Source organism: Ailuropoda melanoleuca, chromosome 14, assembly GCF_002007445.2.
Source record: "Ailuropoda melanoleuca isolate Jingjing chromosome 14, ASM200744v2, whole genome shotgun sequence".
Lineage (NCBI taxonomy): Eukaryota > Metazoa > Chordata > Mammalia > Carnivora > Ursidae > Ailuropoda > Ailuropoda melanoleuca.
Genome location: NC_048231.1, coordinates 98781609 through 98802657, shown reverse-complemented (window position 1 = coordinate 98802657; position 21049 = coordinate 98781609). Strand labels below are relative to the sequence as shown.

General features: G+C 35.9%; 1 protein-coding gene across 1 annotated transcript in view; it reads left to right on the top strand.

Annotated features, from left to right (window-relative positions):
• RTTN (rotatin) overlaps positions 1–21049 on the top strand; it is a 145905-nt gene that overhangs the window by 60234 nt on the left and 64622 nt on the right. Inside the window, exons 24-30 of the mRNA XM_034642215.1 lie at positions 662–850; positions 1723–1962; positions 3180–3324; positions 8520–8674; positions 12857–13076; positions 19438–19566; positions 20011–20121. Coding sequence (XP_034498106.1) covers positions 662–850; positions 1723–1962; positions 3180–3324; positions 8520–8674; positions 12857–13076; positions 19438–19566; positions 20011–20121 — 1189 coding nt within the window. The remainder of the gene's footprint in view (positions 1–661; positions 851–1722; positions 1963–3179; positions 3325–8519; positions 8675–12856; positions 13077–19437; positions 19567–20010; positions 20122–21049) is intronic.

The window sequence follows — 21049 nt, the reverse complement described above, 5'->3', positions numbered from 1 at the left end:
AAGGTGGTATCTCAGTGTGGTTTTGATTTGAATTTCCCTGATGGCTAATGATTTTGAACATTTTTTCATGTGTCTGTTAGCCATTTGTATGTCTTCATTGGAAAAGTGTCTGTTCATATCTTCTGCCCATTTTATTGATTTGTTTATTTGTTTCTAGTGTATTGAGTTTGAGAAGTTCTTTGTAGATCTTGGATACCAGTCCTTTATCTGTGGTGTCCTTTGCAAATATATACGCAACTAATGAATCATGGAACTTTACTTCAAAAACCAGGGGTGTACTGTATGGTGACTAACAAATATAATAAAAAAATATTATTATAAAAAATAAAAATAAAATAAAGTATATAAAGAATTAAAAAAAAAAACTCACGAGGAGCCCTGTAGAGATCAGAACAACTTCTCACCTTGCAATGCCCTTCCATAATAAAGATGTTATAATAAGCCAAATAAATAAATAAATAAATAAAAAGTATTTTTGGGAGTTTAGAGGATGGCAAAAGAATAATTGAAATACTATGTACAGCATGATAACTGTTCAAAATAGGGGCTCTGGGAGTGATCTCCATATTATTGTGAGAACTAGCCCTCATTTATAGCTCATCCGCTTATAGTAGTGTTTAAAAATTTCTAAGTTCGTAACTATTCGTTTACGTTTCTTTAGGTATCATCTACCAGTGCGTGTAGTTGGCCACCACGCTGTGAGTCCTTACTCCATAGTTTTGCCATTATCTGCTGATTGTTTGGCCTTGAAGCCGGTCTCAGACATGCTGAGAATAGCTTGGAATTTGTCCTGGTATCATGGGAGTGATAATCTGTTGAAGCAAATGAATTCTGAATCTAAAATCCAAGAGTAAGCTGTTATGTTTAGTTGAAAAAGTGTTCATATTTAACAAATTATAAGTAACTAGTTTGATTTTATTTTTCCTTTAGGTCAAGTGGCTTTTTTACTTATTATCATCTGATTCTGTTTTTTCCACTGAAGATTATAATTTTTACTTTGTTTTAAAGATTACATGTGTTCATTATTTTTTAGAAACTATCACACAAGGAAATTTAAATTAAAAAGCTTGTGCTTTATGCTGTTTTAGAGATTATATAAAGTTTTTTAGTTATCTTTTAAATTTTTATTTTATTTTTTTCAGAGAGAGGGTGCACACACAGAAGTGTGATGGGGGGCTGGGGTCAGGGAGGTGTAGAGGGAGAGCAGAGAGAGGATATTAAGCAGGTTCCATACCCAGCATGGAGCCTGACACAGGGCTCGATCTCATGACCCTGAGATCATGAAGTTAGCTGAAATCAAGAGTGAGACCTTAACCAACTGAGCCACCGAGGCACCTCAAGTTTGGTTAGTTAATAGATATAAATCTCTAGGAAAAGTAATCTGGATTAGAGTCAAAGTTCAGTGAGTTTATGTATAAATGTTATTATTACTATGATGATGATGAAGATTATTTTGGAATATCTTAATATTCTGATCTGTCATTTCTTTCTTGTTTGAATAAAAGTTATATTTCTGTAAGCAGGAAAATGTCAGTACAAACGCTTAGGATGCAAACATAAAACTCTAATTGACAAATATATACCAGATTTTCTTTTGGCCCCGAATCAGCCTTTAAAATGAAGATAAAGCAGAACTTTTTGGAGAGAGTTTATAATAAACATAAATGTGTGCTTTTATTTAAATAGTTTTATGTTGTTCTTCCTTTGTTTCTTTTTGTTTAGATTTTCAGATACATTGAAGTTATCCACAGAGGACACCCTTGCTCTGAAGATGACACACACAGCTAGTGGGCTGAAGGACTGTCTTCATTCCATTGTCGAGGCTGCAGCCCACAGGGAAGTGAGGGCTGCTGTCACGAGGATGAGTTTTTATCTTCTGAATGACAGATTGTCTTTAAAGTGTGGTGCTGGCCTATGTGGGGTTACCTTGAAGTCCTTGTCTTGGCACACCACGCTGAACAGGTCAGTATATACAGCTTAAGGCTTCCAGTTTCAAAGAGCAGGGTTGAATCGTATTTGGGTTTATCTCCACATCTTTAAAGATAAGAGCATGTATTCTTTTTGTTGCTGTCATTAGAGAAATGTTTTTTTCAGTAAGAAAAACTCTGGGATTTTTATTACGTGTAGTAAATATCTAGTAATAGCAAAAGAGAAAAAATTTCTAAATCACTGCATTTGGAAATTAATAATAAACAGCACAGTTTTTATATCCGATTGTAGAAAATTTTATTTTGCCAGCTCACAAAAGTAGATGATTAGGATAAGACATGGTTGAACAAAGTGAATGTTTATTCCTGTCCACATTATAAGAGAGCCGAGAGAGACATCAATGGATTGACTAAAAGGTTTGGTACACCTGCAGTGGGCCATTTTATTTTGTTTTGCTTTTGTTTTGTTCTTAAGAAAATTATCTCATTTTTCTTTTTACCCTTAATTTCATGAAGTTGATTGCCATGTGGAGATCCTTTAGTAGTTATTGGGAAGGCCCTAGCTTGTAAATTTAACATGTTTAGCTGGTAGCAGATGGCTGCATTTGAAACAAATAAGACTGACAAGCAGCCATTGCCAGCAGTTTTACATGTTAATCTTCATGTAAATTTAGTGTAAGATGTGTAACTTTCTATTAAACATAATGTGTGCAGTTTTCAAAATGTGAGGTTAAATGAATTTCCGAAATGTGAACTCAAAATGGATCTCTGACAATTCAGATACCTAATTTGGCTTTTCCTTTGGTGTGTGTTGGAATCAGCCAGTACTTCCTTGTGAGAGAGCTGGCAGTTGAATATCAGGATTTTTGTAAGTTAGTTGTTAAAACACAGCCATTCTTAAAAATGAAATTGCACAAACTTACAGTTAAATAAGTTATAAGAAAAATAAAGGTAACAATTATGCAAATATCATCACTTCCTGATTATTTTACATTTTACTGATACCTGTGTTCTTGCGGTTGTGTCTATTATATCTGTGTTGTGAAAATGTCATACAGTGGTGTGCTGCTGTGCGTCTGTCCACAACTGTGTGTTATGTGGGTGGCTTGCAGTCGGCAATGGGGGAATATTTACACTATCAAAATTGGCAATCACAAGAAATCATCCCACCCCTTACCTGATTGTTAAATATTCGTCAGCACACCACTTACTGTAAAGAGCTAGAAACCATAATTGTCTTTTTTATTGTAGGTTTTTACAGGTGCTTCCTGCTTGCACTGAAGATGAGAAGCTGCTAATAGATATCATACATTTTTTAAATAAGTTATTGAAGGAACAAAGAAAAAACTCATCAGTAGAACTTCTAAATTGGCTTCTAGAATTACTTCTTAGACATGTAAGTGTTATTAAGGAATTGGATTTTAGGTCTGACATATGATTTATTTGTAAAAATTAATAATGCTATATAATGAAAAAACATAATTTCTATATAGCCCGTGTTTAGTAAAGTAGTCTTCATGTTGTATGAAAGTGTTTACTTAAAACTTTGGAGTAGAGAAGATTTTTCCATGAAGTTAGGTAAGGTAGAACTTATAAAGAAAGAAATCTGTAAATATGACTACATAAAAATAACATGGCAGTGAATAAGACAAAAAAACCTGTCTTCATGGAGTAAATTCTAGTGGGGTGGAATGGACAGAAAACAAAGATGTTCTGCAGGTGGGAGCAATAAGTGTGATAAGGAAACATAGATAAGAAGGCAGGCTAGGCAGGCATGGTGGTATGTTACTTTAGACATTATGGTCAGAGAAGGCTCACTTCTTTGACTAACATTTGGCCAGGGCACTGAGTTTAGTGTGGGAGTCAACCATATAGGTATCGAAGGGAAGAGTGTTCTCGCCAGAGAAGAAAACAATGCAAAAGCACTTAGTTGTCAGGGCCATGTTTGAAAAACAACTAGAGGTCTATGTGGCAGCAACAGGGTGAATAGAGTAGGAGATGACATCAGAAGGATATTCAGAATCAAGCTCAAATAGAACCTTGTAGGCTATGGTGCTTAACCTACATGAGAGAGGAAGCTGGTGGAGGGTTTTGAGCAGAAGAGTTACATGATGTGACTTAAGTTTAAGAAGATCATGGTAGCAGCTGTCTCTGGAACCATAGGTGGCATGGGTGGAGGCTGGGAGGCCTACGGTAACCCAGAGGAAGGATGATGATGGCTTGGCCTAGAGTGGTAACGGGCAAGGAGGTTGGAGAAGGCAGCTCTCTGTCTCTCTGTCTCTGTCTCTGTCTCTCTCTCTCTCTCTCAGTCTCTTTCATACACACACCTGTAGGACTATGACTAAGTGTGGAAATTATGGTCCTGGAATGCAATTTAAATGTTATGAAAGATGAAAAGCAGAAATAACATAACTAACCGAAGCTAGGAGATGAAAGGGGTAGATCGGATAGGAACGTAAAATAAGCCCAAAATACCATAAACAAGGTCCTATATGTACATGACTCTGACTGGATTTTGTATTATGTTCTTTGATATGCCTATGTTTTCTGAAGAACTACACTCTTAAATTATCATAGCAAGTTTTTCTTTAGTAAACTTCATTTTTTATATTTTTCTCTGGCCATTTTTTCTTTCAGATTAACTTTATTTTCAATTTGTATAACTTAACAATGAAATAGTTATCCAGTGGGAGGGTATTTATGTGTGAGTTTTATTGGCTTCTGTATGAATGGCAAGAAATACTTTAAATATAGTTAAAAAGACATGATAAACTGAGAAAAATATTTATAACACAAATGAGAGATGATGGACTAACTTCCTTAAAGTACATGATTAATAAATGAAGCCTTAATAAGATGATTGAACTCCCAGAATACATAGACTTAATCAGTTTTACTCTCCTGTTATGTTCTTGAGGATGATTTCAAAGTACCATATTTACTGTACTTTGATTTTCTTGTATCATTTAATTGTTAAAAAAAATTAAAGCATTTGGAAGCAGTTACTTTCTGACCATTTTTAATAAAGCAAAACAGTAAAACCTTATGTTACTATAGTTCCTCCTTCAGCTTTTAGGCATGCTTAAATATTTTAGAGATTGGATATTAAAATATTATTAAAAGAGTCTTACAAAGCTTTTCCTCTGAGTTTTTTTATAAATCGATTTTTGATCTATAAATTTTTTATAACTTCATAATCTTTTTAGTCTTTTTTAAAAAAGAATAATTTCTAAAGCAGTCTCCTCCTTATGTTGAAGTTTTTGTATTCTGAGAGTTATGGTTGCTTTGGTTGTGAAAATAGCAGTTATAGTGGGCTTAGGTAGAATCTTTTCTTAAAACTCTGTGTAATAATTGAATGTTTGCTTAGAAGACTTTCTACGTGGTATATACAGTAGAAAAATAATGATGCATATTAAAATATATTTACCTAAATTATGTACCTATAGTTAAAACTTTACATTTGTTATGAATTTTATAATATGTCATGAGTGCTGATGCATATTGTATACACTTGATCTTAGGCAAAAGGCCAAGAAGCAATGATAATGCATATCGTATAATTTATTGATAGTTTTGAAATTAAAATGAAATTTCTACATGATTGTACTGTAATTTTAATGCAGTTTTAAAGAAGGATTTTTGGTGTATTTAAATACATTTATTTGACTTTGTATGGTATTAGGGCTGTCTTCGGAAAGCTTTTACTTGGTGTTATAAATAACAGTAGAGTGAGCAAAAGGTGAGCAGTGGACTTAAGCATCCACTATTAAGAGAGTTTACTCTCTGTCATGCTGCAAGGATTAAGTGATTAAGTGTTTCGTAAAGAGTAACATTCAGTATAAAGTCAAATGCCTTTTAATCATCTGAAATGGGTAAAATAAGTGAGAGATGATTGAAGAAGGCAGTAAGATAGTATTTCCAAAGGAATTGTTTTGAATATATGGACATAATGTGAAAAAGTATATGAAAGCCATGGCAAAAACCAGTAAAATTAGGCAAAATACTTTAATACTTGATCAGGCAGAAGAATGCAAATAGGAAGTATAAAGAAAAATCAGCTAACTTACTGAGGGAAGATTGAGAAACTTTCTCTTGTGAAAAATTTGTATGTTTTATCAGAACATCCATTTATTACAAACATTTTAGGCACTTTAGGAATTTATGACACCACTAATTTACATTTTAATGTAATGATAATTTTATTAATATATATAAAATAACCTAGAAATGCTGAGTTTGAATACCTTTTTTCAGAAAGAGTTTTTTGATGGAAGGTCATTAAAGTGGGGCCATAATTTTTTTTGGGGGGGAGGCTATTCAAAACTAAACAGCGTATGTCTGTCTTTGTTGGCTGACTTTCACAGGCACATGTGCACTCAGAGTTCATGGAGGGCATTGGATGTCCTATTGTTGTAGGTTGCTGATGGATGGTAAACTGGATGTGATGAGTGGTAACTGTGTGGGTAAAGAAAATGGGCCCTCATTGTAGAAATTGTTGCTTTTTGGAGGTGGCGGTGACAAAGTAATGGTAATGGTAGTTGGTTTAAAATTGGGATTGAATACTAATGTCTAAAAGATAAAACCTTCACGTATGATTAAGCACTTGAGATCAGTAGGCATCAGTAGAGAGACATCTCTTCTCTCTGTTATATGTGAGGAATGGTAATTCATCCCATATTTTAGAAGCGATGTTGTGGTTCACTGAATCTTAATATTAGCATGTAAATCTAAAATGTGTTAGAAAGGGAAAAAGTCTCAGCAAGTACTAGCATAAACAAGTTATTAACATGAGATTTTTGGGAAGAATTTTAGTTTTAGGTGTATACGTACTGTAACTTTATATTAATCTATCAATCAGGAGTTTCTATTTAATTTGTATGGGTATATCAGGGTAGTAGAATTATATTTTACCAAGATGGAGTTTACATTAAAAACCACTTACTTATTTTGTCAGTATTTATGGGAGTTGGAGGGAAGGTGGGTATAAGTCAGCCTTTGGCTTTTGGGTCTAAGAATACTGTAGAGTATGTATATTTATTTTTATGATTTTATTAAATGTGTATTTTGATTGTTTTATTCCTATATAAAACATAGAAGTTGTAGTCATGTTTTATGTAATTTTATTTGATCCAAATGAGGTACTTCTTGTTCAGGATGAAAGGAAGGCTGAAAAAAAATGCTGCTTAGGTGTGAAACATAGTAAAGTAAGTTAAAAGCAAAACACCTGTCCCCAGTACTTTCTACTCTCAGTTGTAGTCTTTATAATTGTGTGTACCCGATTGAAGTATTCTGTATGTACTGCATAATATAAACAACCTAGAATTTTCTTCCCATTTTTTTTCATTTCCGCAAAAAGAATGCAATTATTTTTGAATTGAGTTGTTTAGGTGAAAGATTTCATAACAATAGTAATTACATTTTGATTTTATCTCTTTTTGTATGTTGTAATAGTAGGATTGATGTGACATAATATGGGGGACAGAATATTAAATAGCTTTGAAGTAAGATGATTCTCAGGTTGAATCCTTGCTTTGTTCATTCGTGTGACTTTGGACAAGTTATGTAACCTTTTTATAAACCCGTTTGCCCATCTGTAAAATAATAAATGCACATCTTCTAGTTTAGTCAAAAAGTGGAATCTTGTTTTCTTTTTCTTTTTAGCAACTGCCTATGACATTATAGGTGATCAATAACTATTTTATATATCTTTAATGCTGTTTGTTAATATAACATTTTCTACTTAGTATTATTAAAAATAATTGCATCACATTGCTTTAGCTACATTTTTTTAAAGTTGGAAAGCAGGAAAAAATTTAAGCGATACTAGTTTTTTTTATCCGCCTATCGAATTGGAGAAGATTACAATAGTAATAATGCTCAGCTTTGGTGTGGATACCGTGGGTCTTCTCCCACCCTGCTTGGTCATATGTACTGGTATATATTTTGCAGAGACAATATGGCAATATATGTTGAAAGCATTAAAACTATTAAAGCTATTTGATTTAATAATATTATTGCTTAAAATTCAGACGTATAATCAGAGTTGAACACCCTTCTGCACAGTTCAGCAAAATTAGAAATCACCTATTCCTTTGGTAGTTGGTGTGGTAAATCCTTATGATTGAAAAATAATCAGATATTAAAATAATTTTTTGAAGAAATACTGATAATACTAAGTTAAAAAAGGTATCACAGTGGTGGGTTTTTTCACTTGATCTCAGTTTTGTTAAAAATATGGAATTATAATTGTGTTTATGTCTGTACGCACACAAAAAGAAGAGTGTGCACCAGTACACTAATAGCGGCTCTCTCTGTGTGATCGTGTGTGGTTTTCATTTTTCTGATCGTGCTTCTCTATATTATACTCCGTTTTCTATAATAGGTGTGCTGTTCTTTTGTCAAGATAACATATGAAGCACCTTTTGAGTTTAGAACATAGCATCTCTGTTGATGCACTAGAGACGCATACCTACTGGCTAGGTAATATAACTCTTAGGTAATCCAGAACACGATATGTAACAAAAATCTTTGTAGGAAACAACACAGCTCTATTAGAGAGTTAATACGTTTTTTACAAATATTATTTTTTAGAGTCCAAACCCACTACTAGACCTGCTAGTTTTGACGGAGTCACAGGCACGAGAGGAAACAGATGATATCCGGACTGCCGTCAGGCAACAACTCCAGAAAGAACTGATGGCTCTTTTCAATACCTTGCTGCTCAGTTTCATGGCAGTTACCGACAGGTACCGTTTGTTGTTGAAGTTTTTGGGACATTGATATAGAACCTAGTTTCCTTTTGATTTCCAAAGAATCTTACTTTTTACTTGTTTCAAATCAAGGAAGAAAGAATTCAGTAATAGTCAGTTGTGGTCTGTTTGTTTTTATTTCAATGGAACCTCTGGCATAACCTGATTGTAATTTCACACACACACACACACACACACACACACACACACACACACACAGAGTATTTTGCTGTCTCTAGGTTTTAGGTCTTGGTCCTCTCTTAATTCTCTGAGCAATTATACCCATTTCTATGACTTTATGACTGTTTTTACATAGATGATTTTCAAGTGTATATCTGTAATTCTGACTTAAAATTTTTTTAATTAGATAAAATTTACTATTTTAATCGTTTTAAAGCATACTGTTGAGTGGTTTTAATATGTTCACAATGTTGTTCGACTGTCATTATTTAATTCCAGAATATTTTCATTACTCTGAAAAGAAACTTTGTACCCATTAAGCAGTTCCTCCTCATTTACCCCTTACCCAAGCCTGTGGCATTCTGTCTCTATGAATTTGCTTATTCTGGACATTTTACATAAATGGAATCAGACATATGTGATCTTTTCTGTCTGATTTCACATTGTTTTTCAAGGTCCATCCATATTATAGCACATATCAGTGCTTGTTTCCTCCTATAGCTGATTAATATTCCATGTACAGATACACCACATTCTGTTTATCCATTTTCTGTTGGTGGACACGTGGGTTGTTTCTACCTTTGATTATTGTGCATAGTGCAGCTATGAACATTTGTGTACAAGTTTTATGTGAACACACGTTTTTAATTCTCCCATATATACTTAAGACTAGAATTACTGGCCCATATGGTAACTCTATGATTACTTTTTTGAGGAAGTGCCAGATTGTTTTCCATAGCAGCTATACCATTTTACATTCCCACTAGCAATGTATGAGTGTTCTGATTTCTCAACATCTTCCCTAAAATTTCTTATTATGGCCATCCTAGTGGTGTAAACTAAAATCATTTTGGTTTTGATTCCATTTCCCTGATGAGAAATGATATTGAGCATCTTTTCATATGCTTAATGATTATTTGTTATCTTCTCTGGAGAAATGTCTCTTCAAGTCCTTCGCCTGTTTTTGCATTGGCTTGTCTTTGTTGTTGTTGTTGAGTCCTCTTTACATATTCTGGACATCAGTCTTTTACCAAATATGATTTGCAAAATTTTCTTCCATTCTGTGGGTTGTGTTTTCACTCTCGGGATATTGTCCTTTGATGTACAAAAGTTATTTTATCTGATGAGGTCTTCCTGCTCAGATCCCAAATCTCTCCTGGAAGGAAAGACCTGATCCCACACACATGATATTTGAAGCAAACTGAGTATCAAAACAACTCTAATTCAGCTCAACACCTGACTAGATCTCAAAGATCAGCCCTCTAACAAAATCTTGTGACCAAATGGCAAACCATTTCTATGAAAAACTATTATGTACTTTGCTTTCAATAGCTCTTGTATACAAATATTTGACATACAATCACAAATGGAGAGAATTATAAAAAAGTAGGAGAATGTCTCCTGTAATTAAAAGAAAAAAGTCATTTGAAACAGACCCGCAAATGTCAACTATTAGAGGATCTTTAAAGCTTATTGATATAAATAATATTTTCAATATAAATATAATAGATATTAGATGAAAAGATGGGCAAGATAAATAAAAATATGTAGAATATCACCAGCAGAGAAATGGAGACTGCAAAAAAGAACTAAATACTAATTCTGCAACTGACAAATACAGTTTCTGAAGTAAAGAATTCATTGCATGGGCTTAGCAGCAGACGAGGCACAATATAAAAGAGGATTAGTGAATTTAGAATACAAGTCAATAAAAATTTCACTAAAGAGGGTCACCTAGGAACCTTCTGAGGTGCTGAGAATGTTTTATGTGGTTATGCTTGGTGGTTAAATGATTATATACATATGTAAACTATCCTGTAGTGTATATATAAGATTTGTGAATTTTACCTCATGCATTTATGCCTCATTAAAGTACTGGAGACAAGAACAACGTGAATCCATTGATAGTAGACTCTGGAGTGTATGTAGAATCTCTTCGGGGGGGGCTTATTAAAATATTAAGATCAGTAGCTCAGGAATCTACTGATTAAATAAGTTCCATAGGTAGTCCCTTGGGCTAGACTTTGAGAAACAGTGCTATGGACTGTTCTTTGGGTGAATGTTCTTTGGATGTTGAGAGGAACTTGTGTAGGGAGGATGAGACCAATTGGGTGTGGAGCATGGGGAAGGTTCACAGGGACCAGGAGAGGAAACTGGTGGCAGATGTGCCAGGTTGAACCGGGATTGGTTAGTTATTTGCACAGGCACTATTCCCTTTGATGGTATAGTTTTTCTTTTGGAGTGGTTAAGGTAAAAGGAGCAGAAAATGAGAATGACCTTTATGTTAATTTAAAAAACAGAAGAACAGGGGTGCCTCGGTGGCTCAGTCAGTTAAGCATCTACCTTCAGCTCAGGTCGTAATTCAGGGTCCTGGGATTGAGCCCCACATCGGGCTCCTTGTTCAGTGGGGAGCCTGCTTCTTCCTCTCCTTTTGTCCCTCCCCCGAGTCATGTTCGCTTGCTCGTTGGCTCTCTCTTTTGCTCTCACAAATAAATAAAATCCTAAAAAAAACCCAGAAGAACATTTTTAATGCTATTAATTAGATTACAAGTGATCCTTGCATAACACAGGTTTGAACTATGTGGGTCCACTTTTACATGGATTTTTTAGGAATAAATACAGTATAGTATTGTATATGTATTTTTTTAATGATTTTCTTAATATTTTCCTTTCTTGGGGCTCCTGGCTGGCTCAGTCAGTAGAGCATGTGACTTTTGATCTTAGGGTTATGAGCTCACTTACAGAAAAATACTTTCTTTTCTCTTGTTTGCTTTTTTGTAAGAGAACAGTATATAATAACATATACATACAAAATACATGTTAATTGACTTTGTGTTATCAGTAAGGCTTCTGGTCAACAATAGGCTATTTGTTGAATTTTTGGAGAGTCAAAAAGTATATGAGGATTTTTGATTGTACATGGGAGTTAATGCCCCTAACTTCCATGTTGTTCAAGGTTCAGCTGTACTTTGTTGTTGACTCATGTAAATATGAATTTATACAAATAACTTTCAGGCTTTGGTGTAAGTTCTGTGTGTTTCTAAAACTTTAAAAACAGCTGGATGACAGGTATATAAAAATTATGATCTTTAAAAATCATACAACTATACACCTGTAATACTGTGACAGAATGAGTAAAACTATAGTCAGTTGTCAATTTTGGAGTCTAAAAATCTGTAAAACTGAGGAAATTTCAAATTTTATTTGATGCTTTGTTATACAATGTTGTTACTTCTTCCAACAATTTCATCTTTGTATCCATGCCTACTTATTAGTTTGAGGGTTTTTGTTTTCTAATAAAAAATGTTCTCTTGATTGTTCTGTTTCTGACAGTTGTATTTAAATTGTGTGTCAAGCTCATTACAACTTTTTATTTTAGCTTTCTAAAAGGGGAAAACAGGGGCGCCTGGGTAGCGCAGTCGTTAAGCGTCTGCCTTTGGCTCAGGGCGTGATCCTGGCATTATGGGATCGAGCCCCACATCAGGCTCCTCTGCTATGAGCCTGCTTCTTCCTCTCCCACTCCCCTGCTGTGTTCCCTCTCTCGCTGGCTGTCTCTCTGTCACATAAATAAATAAAATCTTTAAAAAATAAAATAAAATAAAATAAATAAAAGGGGAAAACAATGCCAGCTAATTAAAAATTCAATTTTAATGATATCTAATGATTGAAAGTATAGATTTAATATGTGTCAATTAAACTCATTTAAAGTAGGCATTTAATTTCCCATTCCAACTTTTAATTTTATTTTTGGGTGCTAATACCAATATCTGTTTATGTATTTTTCGATGTAATTGTTATTGGTCCTTTACATCATATACCCTAGATGGTATTTTAACTATGTTTTCCTTGAAAAATCTTGTTTGAGACTGCCATTTCTCCTGGTTCATATTTTTCTGACATATTAAGTTGTTAGTAACCCTTTACCATCAATAAGTTAACCCATTAAGCCCATCACACTTGTTCTCTTGTTGATTTTTTTCTCTTCCTTTACATCCACAGGAAGTGCTTGGAACTTCTTTATGTTTTCCAAACACAGCTGGCTCTGAAACTGCTCCAGTGCCTGAGAGTCACGGATGCTCCTCACTTCTATGGCCTGCCATCCCTCGAGAGGACCTTACGAGGAATGGCTCATCTCACAGCATCTCCGGGTTGGAGCTCACATTCGCCTCTTACAAAGCCACTTGAAATTTGTGTTAAGTACTTATCAGGTCTCCTTGAGGTAAGTAAAAATAACCAGTCACTATAACAACAATAATAACAACCCCCAAAGAATAGCTATTTACCATTTATTGTAGTATTTATTGATTGATTGATCACTCCCTTTGTGCCGGGCACAATGTTAAGTGCATTATATGTATCACTATAGTTAATGCAGATTATTATTCAGTGTTCATATGATTCATCGTAATGGTTAAATGTTTTAATGATTTTTGTTAACAAATATGTACGATCACTTTCAGAATACACTAATTAACGACTGAGCCACCCAGGTGCCCCTAGTCCACTGTTTATGTATAAATTTTTTTATGTACCTTTTTTTCCCCTTTGAAATAGTTGATTTGAATCGGTGGTTATTTCTTCCTTGAATGTTTAGTAGAATTTGATGAAGAAGCAATCAGACCTGGAATTTTCTTTTGGGGAAGATTGTAAATGAGTTGAATGAAATGAAATGAATTTAAATCTAGAATTTTGAGATTTTTAATTTTTTGTGTAAGTTATATTTTTCTAAAATTTCATCTAAAATTTTGAATTCATAGCTCTAAAATTATCCATCAATGCAGCTCATTCGTTAAAGGTATAGCAGTTCTAAAGTGAGGTCCCATTTCACTCCAGGTATTAATTATTCCTTCCCTCTAGTTTCTTGATTGGTCTTACTGGTAGGTTTGTATGTTTTATTGTTATCATTCTTTTCAAAGAATGAATTTGGTTTTGTTGATCCTCCCTTTAATGTTTTTCACCATTTTATTAATTTCTGCTTCTGCTTATTTCTTTTTTTTCTTTTTTTTTATTAAAGATTTTATTTATTTATTTGACAGAGAGAGTGAGAGAGCACAAGCAGGGGGAACAGCAGAGGGAGAAGGAGAAGCAGGCTCCCTGCCGAGCAGGGAGCCCGACTCGGAACTCGATCCCAGGACCCTGGGATCATGACCTGAGCCAAAGGCAGACGCCTAACCATCTGAGCCACCCAGGCGCCCCTCTGCTTATGCTTATTTTTCTTCTTTGGGTTTAATATATGGCTCTCTTTCTGAAAATTTTTTTTAATTTAAAAAATGATTTATTTATTTATTTATTTTAGAGAGGGGGAGGGGCAGAGAGAGAGAGAGGGTTAGAGAGTCCCAAGCAGACTCTGTGCTGAGGGCAGAGCCCGATGCAAAGCTCAGTCTCACAACTCTGAGATCATGACCTGAGGGAAAACCAAAAGTTGGTCACCTAACCAACTGCGCCACCCAGGTGCCCTTCTTTTTCCCAATATTTTAAGATGGAGTTTTATTTCATTGATTTTATTAAAAGCTTTTTTCAAGTATTTTTAGCTGTCATTACCTTTTAATAAGCATGGCCTTAACGTTATTTCACACATTATGATATGTCCCGTTTTTATCATTTAGGTCAGTATAGTTTCAGTATGATGTAGTAAATACAGCAATGATGTAGCTATACATAGTTCTGCAAGAGAAGAGCTTCACCAGAGTTCCCTCCCAGCTTGCATTTGTGCATGTAGTCCACAGAGGCAAGGCGTAATCATAGCTGATCTAAGTCTTGAAAAAATTCCTGATTTATTTATTTTACTACTGGTTAAGTGTACTTTTTTAAAGAATAAAGTAAGGCTTATGTGAATACACATTGAAACAAAGTTATTGTTGGTCCAGATGACTTGCCGTGTAGTTTCTCATTAAAGCGGATTCCTTTTCAGAAGAGAGCCATATCTCTAATACAGGTATTTTGTTTTTTGCCCAGTGAAATTTGAATGGGAATATTTGCTTTTTGTGGTTGAGAAATAAGGCTTTTAAACTAAGCATGATACATTATGACAGATGAATAAACTGTGATAATTAAATCCTTAAAACCAGGCATACAGAGTATAGTTCCATGGATCTGACAAAAAGGTCTGATTGAACTGATTGAAAGGAGATAGTACTGAAGTTCTTGGCTTGTCCCTTATCAGCTAGGCATGAATCCACAAGGTAGTTATCTCCAGTGACTTAGAGGAGAGTAATAAGGACTTGGTCATTCTGGTATCTTATTTCTAAGATAGTACCTTAAAATTTTAAACTTTTAATTATGAAGAATGTCAAACATACACATGAGGAAGGAGTAGTAGAGCAGAGCCCATCACCTATGGTTTTTAACTCCTGGACAGTTTTGTTTTATTTTTCAGACATAATATACACTTATTTGGTTTATGAAAATTCTAATGTAGCTTACAGATCCCAAAGTCTCTTCAAATAAATTGCTTTTGTTGAATAAGCTGTACTTAACATTTATGGTTTATGTTGTCTTTTATTTATTTTTTATTTTTTTTTCTTTCATTTTTTTCTTTTTTATTATATTATGTTAGTCACCATATAATACATCCCCGGTTTCCAATGTAAAGTTCGATGATTCATTAGTTGCGTATAACACCCAGTGCACCATGCAATACATGCCCTCCTTACTACCCATCACCAGTCTATCCCATTCCCCCACCCCCCTGCCTCTGAACTCCTCAGTTTGTTTCCCAGAGTCCATAGTCTCTCATGCTTCATTCCCCCTTCTGATTACCCCCCCTTTCTTTATCCCTTTCCTCCCCTACCGATTCCTAGTTCTTATGTTCCATAGATAAGAGAAATCATATGATAATTGTCTTTCTCTGCTTGACTTAGTTCACTTAGCATTATCTCCTCCAGTGCCGTCCATGTTGCAGCAAGTGTTGCGAATTCGTTCTTTCTGATAGCTGAGTAATATTCCATTATATATATGGACCACAACTTCTTAATCCAGTCATCTGTTGAAGGGCATCTCGGTTCCTTCCACGCTTTGGCTGTTGTGGGCAATACTGCTATGAACATTGGGGTGCATATGGCCCTTCTCTTCACTACGTCTGTATTTTTGGGGTAAATACCCAGTAGTGCAATGGCTGGGTCATAGGCTAGCTCAATTTTTAACTTTTTAAGGGACCTCCACACTGTTTTCCAGAGTGGCTGTACCAACTTGCATTCCCACCAACTGATTCTGATATTGGAACGTTTCATTGAGTCAGTAATCTCCCGTAACCTACATTCCTGTATGTGGATTTTTTTGAGTCCAACTTCTATTTTCGCTTTCTCTTCTACTAACCCATCCTCCAATTCGCTGATACGTTCTTCTGCCTCATTCACCCTGGCCATCAGAGCCTCTCGTTTTGACTGCATTTGGCTCATAGAATTTTTAATTCCTGCCAAATTCGCTCTCATTTCCGCCCTTAGAGATTCTCTATTCTCATTAACATTTTCGTTAATACTTTTTTCAAGTCTATACATCATCTTGACCATTGTTACTCTGAATTCAATTTCTGATAATTTGGTTATATCCATATCCATTAGTTCTGTGGCAGAGGGCACAGACTCATTGTCCTTTCTTTGCTCAGGGGGATTTCTCCTTCTTGTCATTCTGATGAGGAGAGGGGGCGGGGTTGTCCAGAGCCCAAATTATTGACCGGTACTCAGGCCATGTGCCCTTGTTTAGGGATGTGAGCTTCTTGATTTTTCAGCCTTCTGGGGGAGGGGCCTGCCGCGCTGATACTCAGGCAACCCTGTTTGGGTAGATACTCCGTGTCCCCTGCGAGGGGGGATGGGGATGGGCACACTGTGAGCCGATATTTCCAGGCTTTTGTTCTCTTGCGCCTTTCTGGTGGTTTGCTGTGCCTCTTCTGATAGTCAGAGCAGCAGTGGCCGAATCTCAGCCTCTGTCTCAGAACAGAGGGATCGCGGACCGTTCTCCACTGATGTTCTGGCCACTTTAACTCTGTTACTGTTGGTGCTGCTCAACCCTGCAGTGTCCTGGGATGTGCGCCTCACACCCGGCGTCCCAGCCCTCACTTCCAGGGCCGGCGCGTCTCTGTCCTTTGTGTTTCCAACCCCACCAGCCGCCAATCGCCAGCCGCCCCGTGCGGGCTCCCGGAGCTCCCCGTCTCAGTCTGGTGTCTCGCGGGTGCTGTCCGTGAGTCCGCCTGCTCCCCCGTGCAGGTGGCTACCGCTTCCCGGCCCCCTAATGTGGCGGCTCCCTCCCCCTTCCGTTTATCTTCCCATGTATTAGCACGGTTTCACGGCTCCCCGCTTCGTACCTCAGTATTCAGGTCTGGAAATGTTCATTTGTAGAGATCCAGATGTATCTTCCTGCGTCTCAGGCTGATTCCGTGGATGTTCAGGCTGGTCTGGTACCTATCCAGCTCAACTTAGGGGACCGGCTGAAAAAGGGGTCCCCTACTCCTCCACCATCTTAACTCCCTTTATGTTGTGTTTTAAAAATAATCTGCTCTATGATCTAAAAATAACCCCAAACTAGAAAGTAGTCTCTATTTTAAGACAAAATGACTTACTTCAAAGGATGCTATGATGAATAAAAGCATTCAGAAACCTTGGGTGAATGAACTGAAATACTTTTTATTGTGTTGGTCAGATAACAAGTTTTTAAAATTAATAAAAAATTATTATTATTTTTAGAAAGCCCATGGGTGGGGAGGAGGGACAGAGGAGGGGGAGAGAGAAAATCTTAAGTAGACTCCATGCTCAGTGCCTGATGCCGGGCTCGATCTCATTACCCTGAGATAATAACTTGAGCAGAAATCAAGAGTCGGTCACTTAACCGATTGAGCCACTTAGGCCCCCCAGATAACAAGTAGTTTTGATTGTTTTGACTCAAAACAGATTTTTCTTTTATAATGTGTTGGCACCTAAATACGGTTAGCATTCCTTTTTTACTATAAATTTTGTGAATTATGAGTGATCGTTTGTCACTTTGAATATTTTTTTTTATTTAAGAGTTGAAAAGTGGGGCATTCAGGGTCATGAGATCAAGCCCCTAATTGGGCTCTTCATTTAAGTGTGGACTCTGCTTGAGATTCTCTCTCCTTCTTCTGCCCCTGCCCCACCACACATGTGCTCTTGCTCTCTCTCTCTGTTACTCTAAAAAAAAAAAAAAAGAGTTGAAATGTTATAAAGGTTCTTGTTCAATTAGTGAACAAATACTTAATTGAACCCCAATTTGATGGACAATATATGATTTACACAAAAATATTCCAAAAGGTTTTGTCACATATTTTAAAGGACTTTCTAAATTAGGTGAAAGGACTTTCCCTTAAATTGCTGTCACCTGACTCCCCTTGTGCATTCTGATTCAGCTCCTCAATTGTGGGCATATTTCTTCAGATAAGAAACATTTCTTTTTTTGTTGTTGTTGTTATCTTTCTATAGTCCCCTTTCCTTTTTTTTAGTAATAATTTTTATTATGTTAGTCACCATACAGTACATCCCTAGTTTTTTATGTAATGTTCCATGATTCATTACTTGCGTATAATACCCAGTGCTCCATGTAATACGTGCCCTACTTAATACCCATCACTGGCCCGATCCCCCACCCCCCTTCCCCTCTGAAGCCCTCAGTTTGTTTCCCAGAGTCCATAGTCTCTCATGCTTCATTCCCCCTTCTGTTTACCTCCTTTCATTCTTCCCTTTCTTCTCCTACCAATCTTCCTATTATGTTCCACAAATGAGTGAAACCATATGATAATTGTCTTTCTCTGCTTGACTTATTTCACTTAGCATTATAACATTTCTTTTGTTGTTATTGATGGAAATGTTTCAGATCCTTCAGATATGTGGGAGAATTGAGAAAAAGTTGAGAGCCAATGATTTAAATAATGAACATATTCTTAAATATGGAACAGAATTCTAAGGTCTCTCAGAAGTGGGAAGAAATGTCCATTTACGTTTAAATCATAATTCTGGAAAATCTACCTTACCCTGATAGTCAGTAGAGTTTTGTTTTGTTTTAAATTTTTAAAAGATTTTATTTATTATCTAAGAGAGAGCAAGAGAGAGAGAACATGAACGGGGTGAGGGGTGGAGGGAGAGGGAGAAGCAGACTCCCCGCTGAGCAGGGAGCCCGACGTGGGGCTCCATCCCAGGACTCCAGGGTCATGACCTGAGCCGAAGGCAGACACTTAACTGACTGAGCCACCCAGGTGCCCAATACAGTTTTATGTAGGTAGCAATTTCGAAGTCTATTTTTCAGTAAGGTATTTATCAGTTCTTTTACGTAGAGGACAGCGTAACTGTTTAAACACCTGTAAGCATATTCTACGTCACAGAAGTGTCCTTAGGGGGATAGTATGCATCTTTGTACGAGTTCTAAAGGGAGAAAATTTTAAACTAACATTAGTTAATTGTGGTAACAACCTAAAATATACCATCTTAACTGTTTTGAAATGTGTAAACTATAAGAATGTTACATATACTTTATGTGGTTAGGATTCAAATCAGACAAGTTAGTGGAAAGTTATATGTGTATTTTTATGTACCACTCAGAGTAAAGCCACCATGACATTGTTTACCCTTGTTTTTCAGGTCATTACTTCCTTTTACGTGGAGCGTGGAGGAAATGCTATGTCCTTTATGGGAAAAGGTGTCACGAAGAGCACAATTCTTTGCTTGCTTCACTTATCCCATGAAATGATGGCCCAGGCCCAGAGCTCGGTGAGAGCATTAAAAGCTGCTGTCTTCTGAACACTTGCTAGACAAGGAATGTGCTGTGTCTCACACATTTCAAGCCTATATAAAAATGTCTCTTTTGACTTTTTTTCTTAGACAAAAATGATTTTTGACTGAGATGTGTCTTAGAAGTTGTGTATTATACAAATCTGAATTTTATTTGAAATTTGATTAAAATTTGCATGCCCTAGAAACTACATTTCATCTAAATCATGGGGCATATAGTTCTGAAGAAAAATTGTTTAACTTTTCAAGAAGAAGCTGAGTTTTTTTTTTTTTTTTGCCTTGTTTTGGCTAAATACTGAATGAAAGCCAAGTCTTAAGTATATTTTAACTTTGTTTTGATTTTTAAAAATTGAGTTATTTAAACTTCCTCTGTTTTATTCTTAGAAACTTACCTAATGTGTCTCTTCCCTTTTCTCATTCTAGGAGTGGATGTCACTTTGGTTCTTGCCTTTGGGTAGTCACAGTGAAGAGCACGGTCCTACTCAACAAGGATTGGCTTGGTTGATTCCATTATGGGTTGATCGAGACCCAGAGGTCAGTGTGAAGGAAAATCGAGTCCATTATGTGTAGATTAAAAACAAATGAAACAATATATGTGCATATACATGAATTCATATTTTCCAAACTGAGATTATGTTAGTGACTGTACCTTAAGCTGTTTACTCCCTGTCTTAATTTGGGCTGCCATGACACATAACATAGGTGACTTGAAACACAGAAATTTATTTTCTCGTAGTTCTGGAGGCTGGAAATCTGAGATTAAGGTGTCAACATGGTTGGGTTCTGGTGAGGGCCTTCCTTTCTGGCTTTCAGACAGCTGCCTTCTCACTGTGTATTCAATGACCTTTCCTTTCTTCCTCCTCTTACAAGGCCACCAGTCCTATCAGATTAGGACCCTACCCTTAAGACCTCATTTAACCTTAATTACTTCCTAAAAGCTCTATCATCAAATTTAGGTACATTGTGGGTTAGGGCTTCAACATACCAATTTAGAGGGGATACAGTTCAGTTCACAGCAGACCCTTTTCAGTCAAACTCATTAAAGTACAGATTAAAAAAAGGAAAGGATCATTGAATCTTTCACTTTTAGAAAGAACAGTGAAAAATTAATGGAGAAGCCTAGCCATTTTCAACAAGTTTAGAAAGACAGCTGCCAAATGACATTTGTGTGTCATTTAATAAAATAATACCATTGTAATGCAAAATTTTATATTAATAAAATTTCCAGTTTTAGCCATTTGTCCACTTATCTCTTTTCTTAAAAACCACTTTATTGAGGTATGATTGACATACAAAAAGCTGTACTTATTTAATGTGTACAGATTCATGAATTTGGAGGTAAGTGTACACCCCTGAAATCATTACCACAATCAGTGTTGTAAACATATCCTTCACATGCAAAAGTTTCCTCCTGTCCTCTGTATTGTTTATTTTTGTGATTAGAACAGTGAACATAAGATTC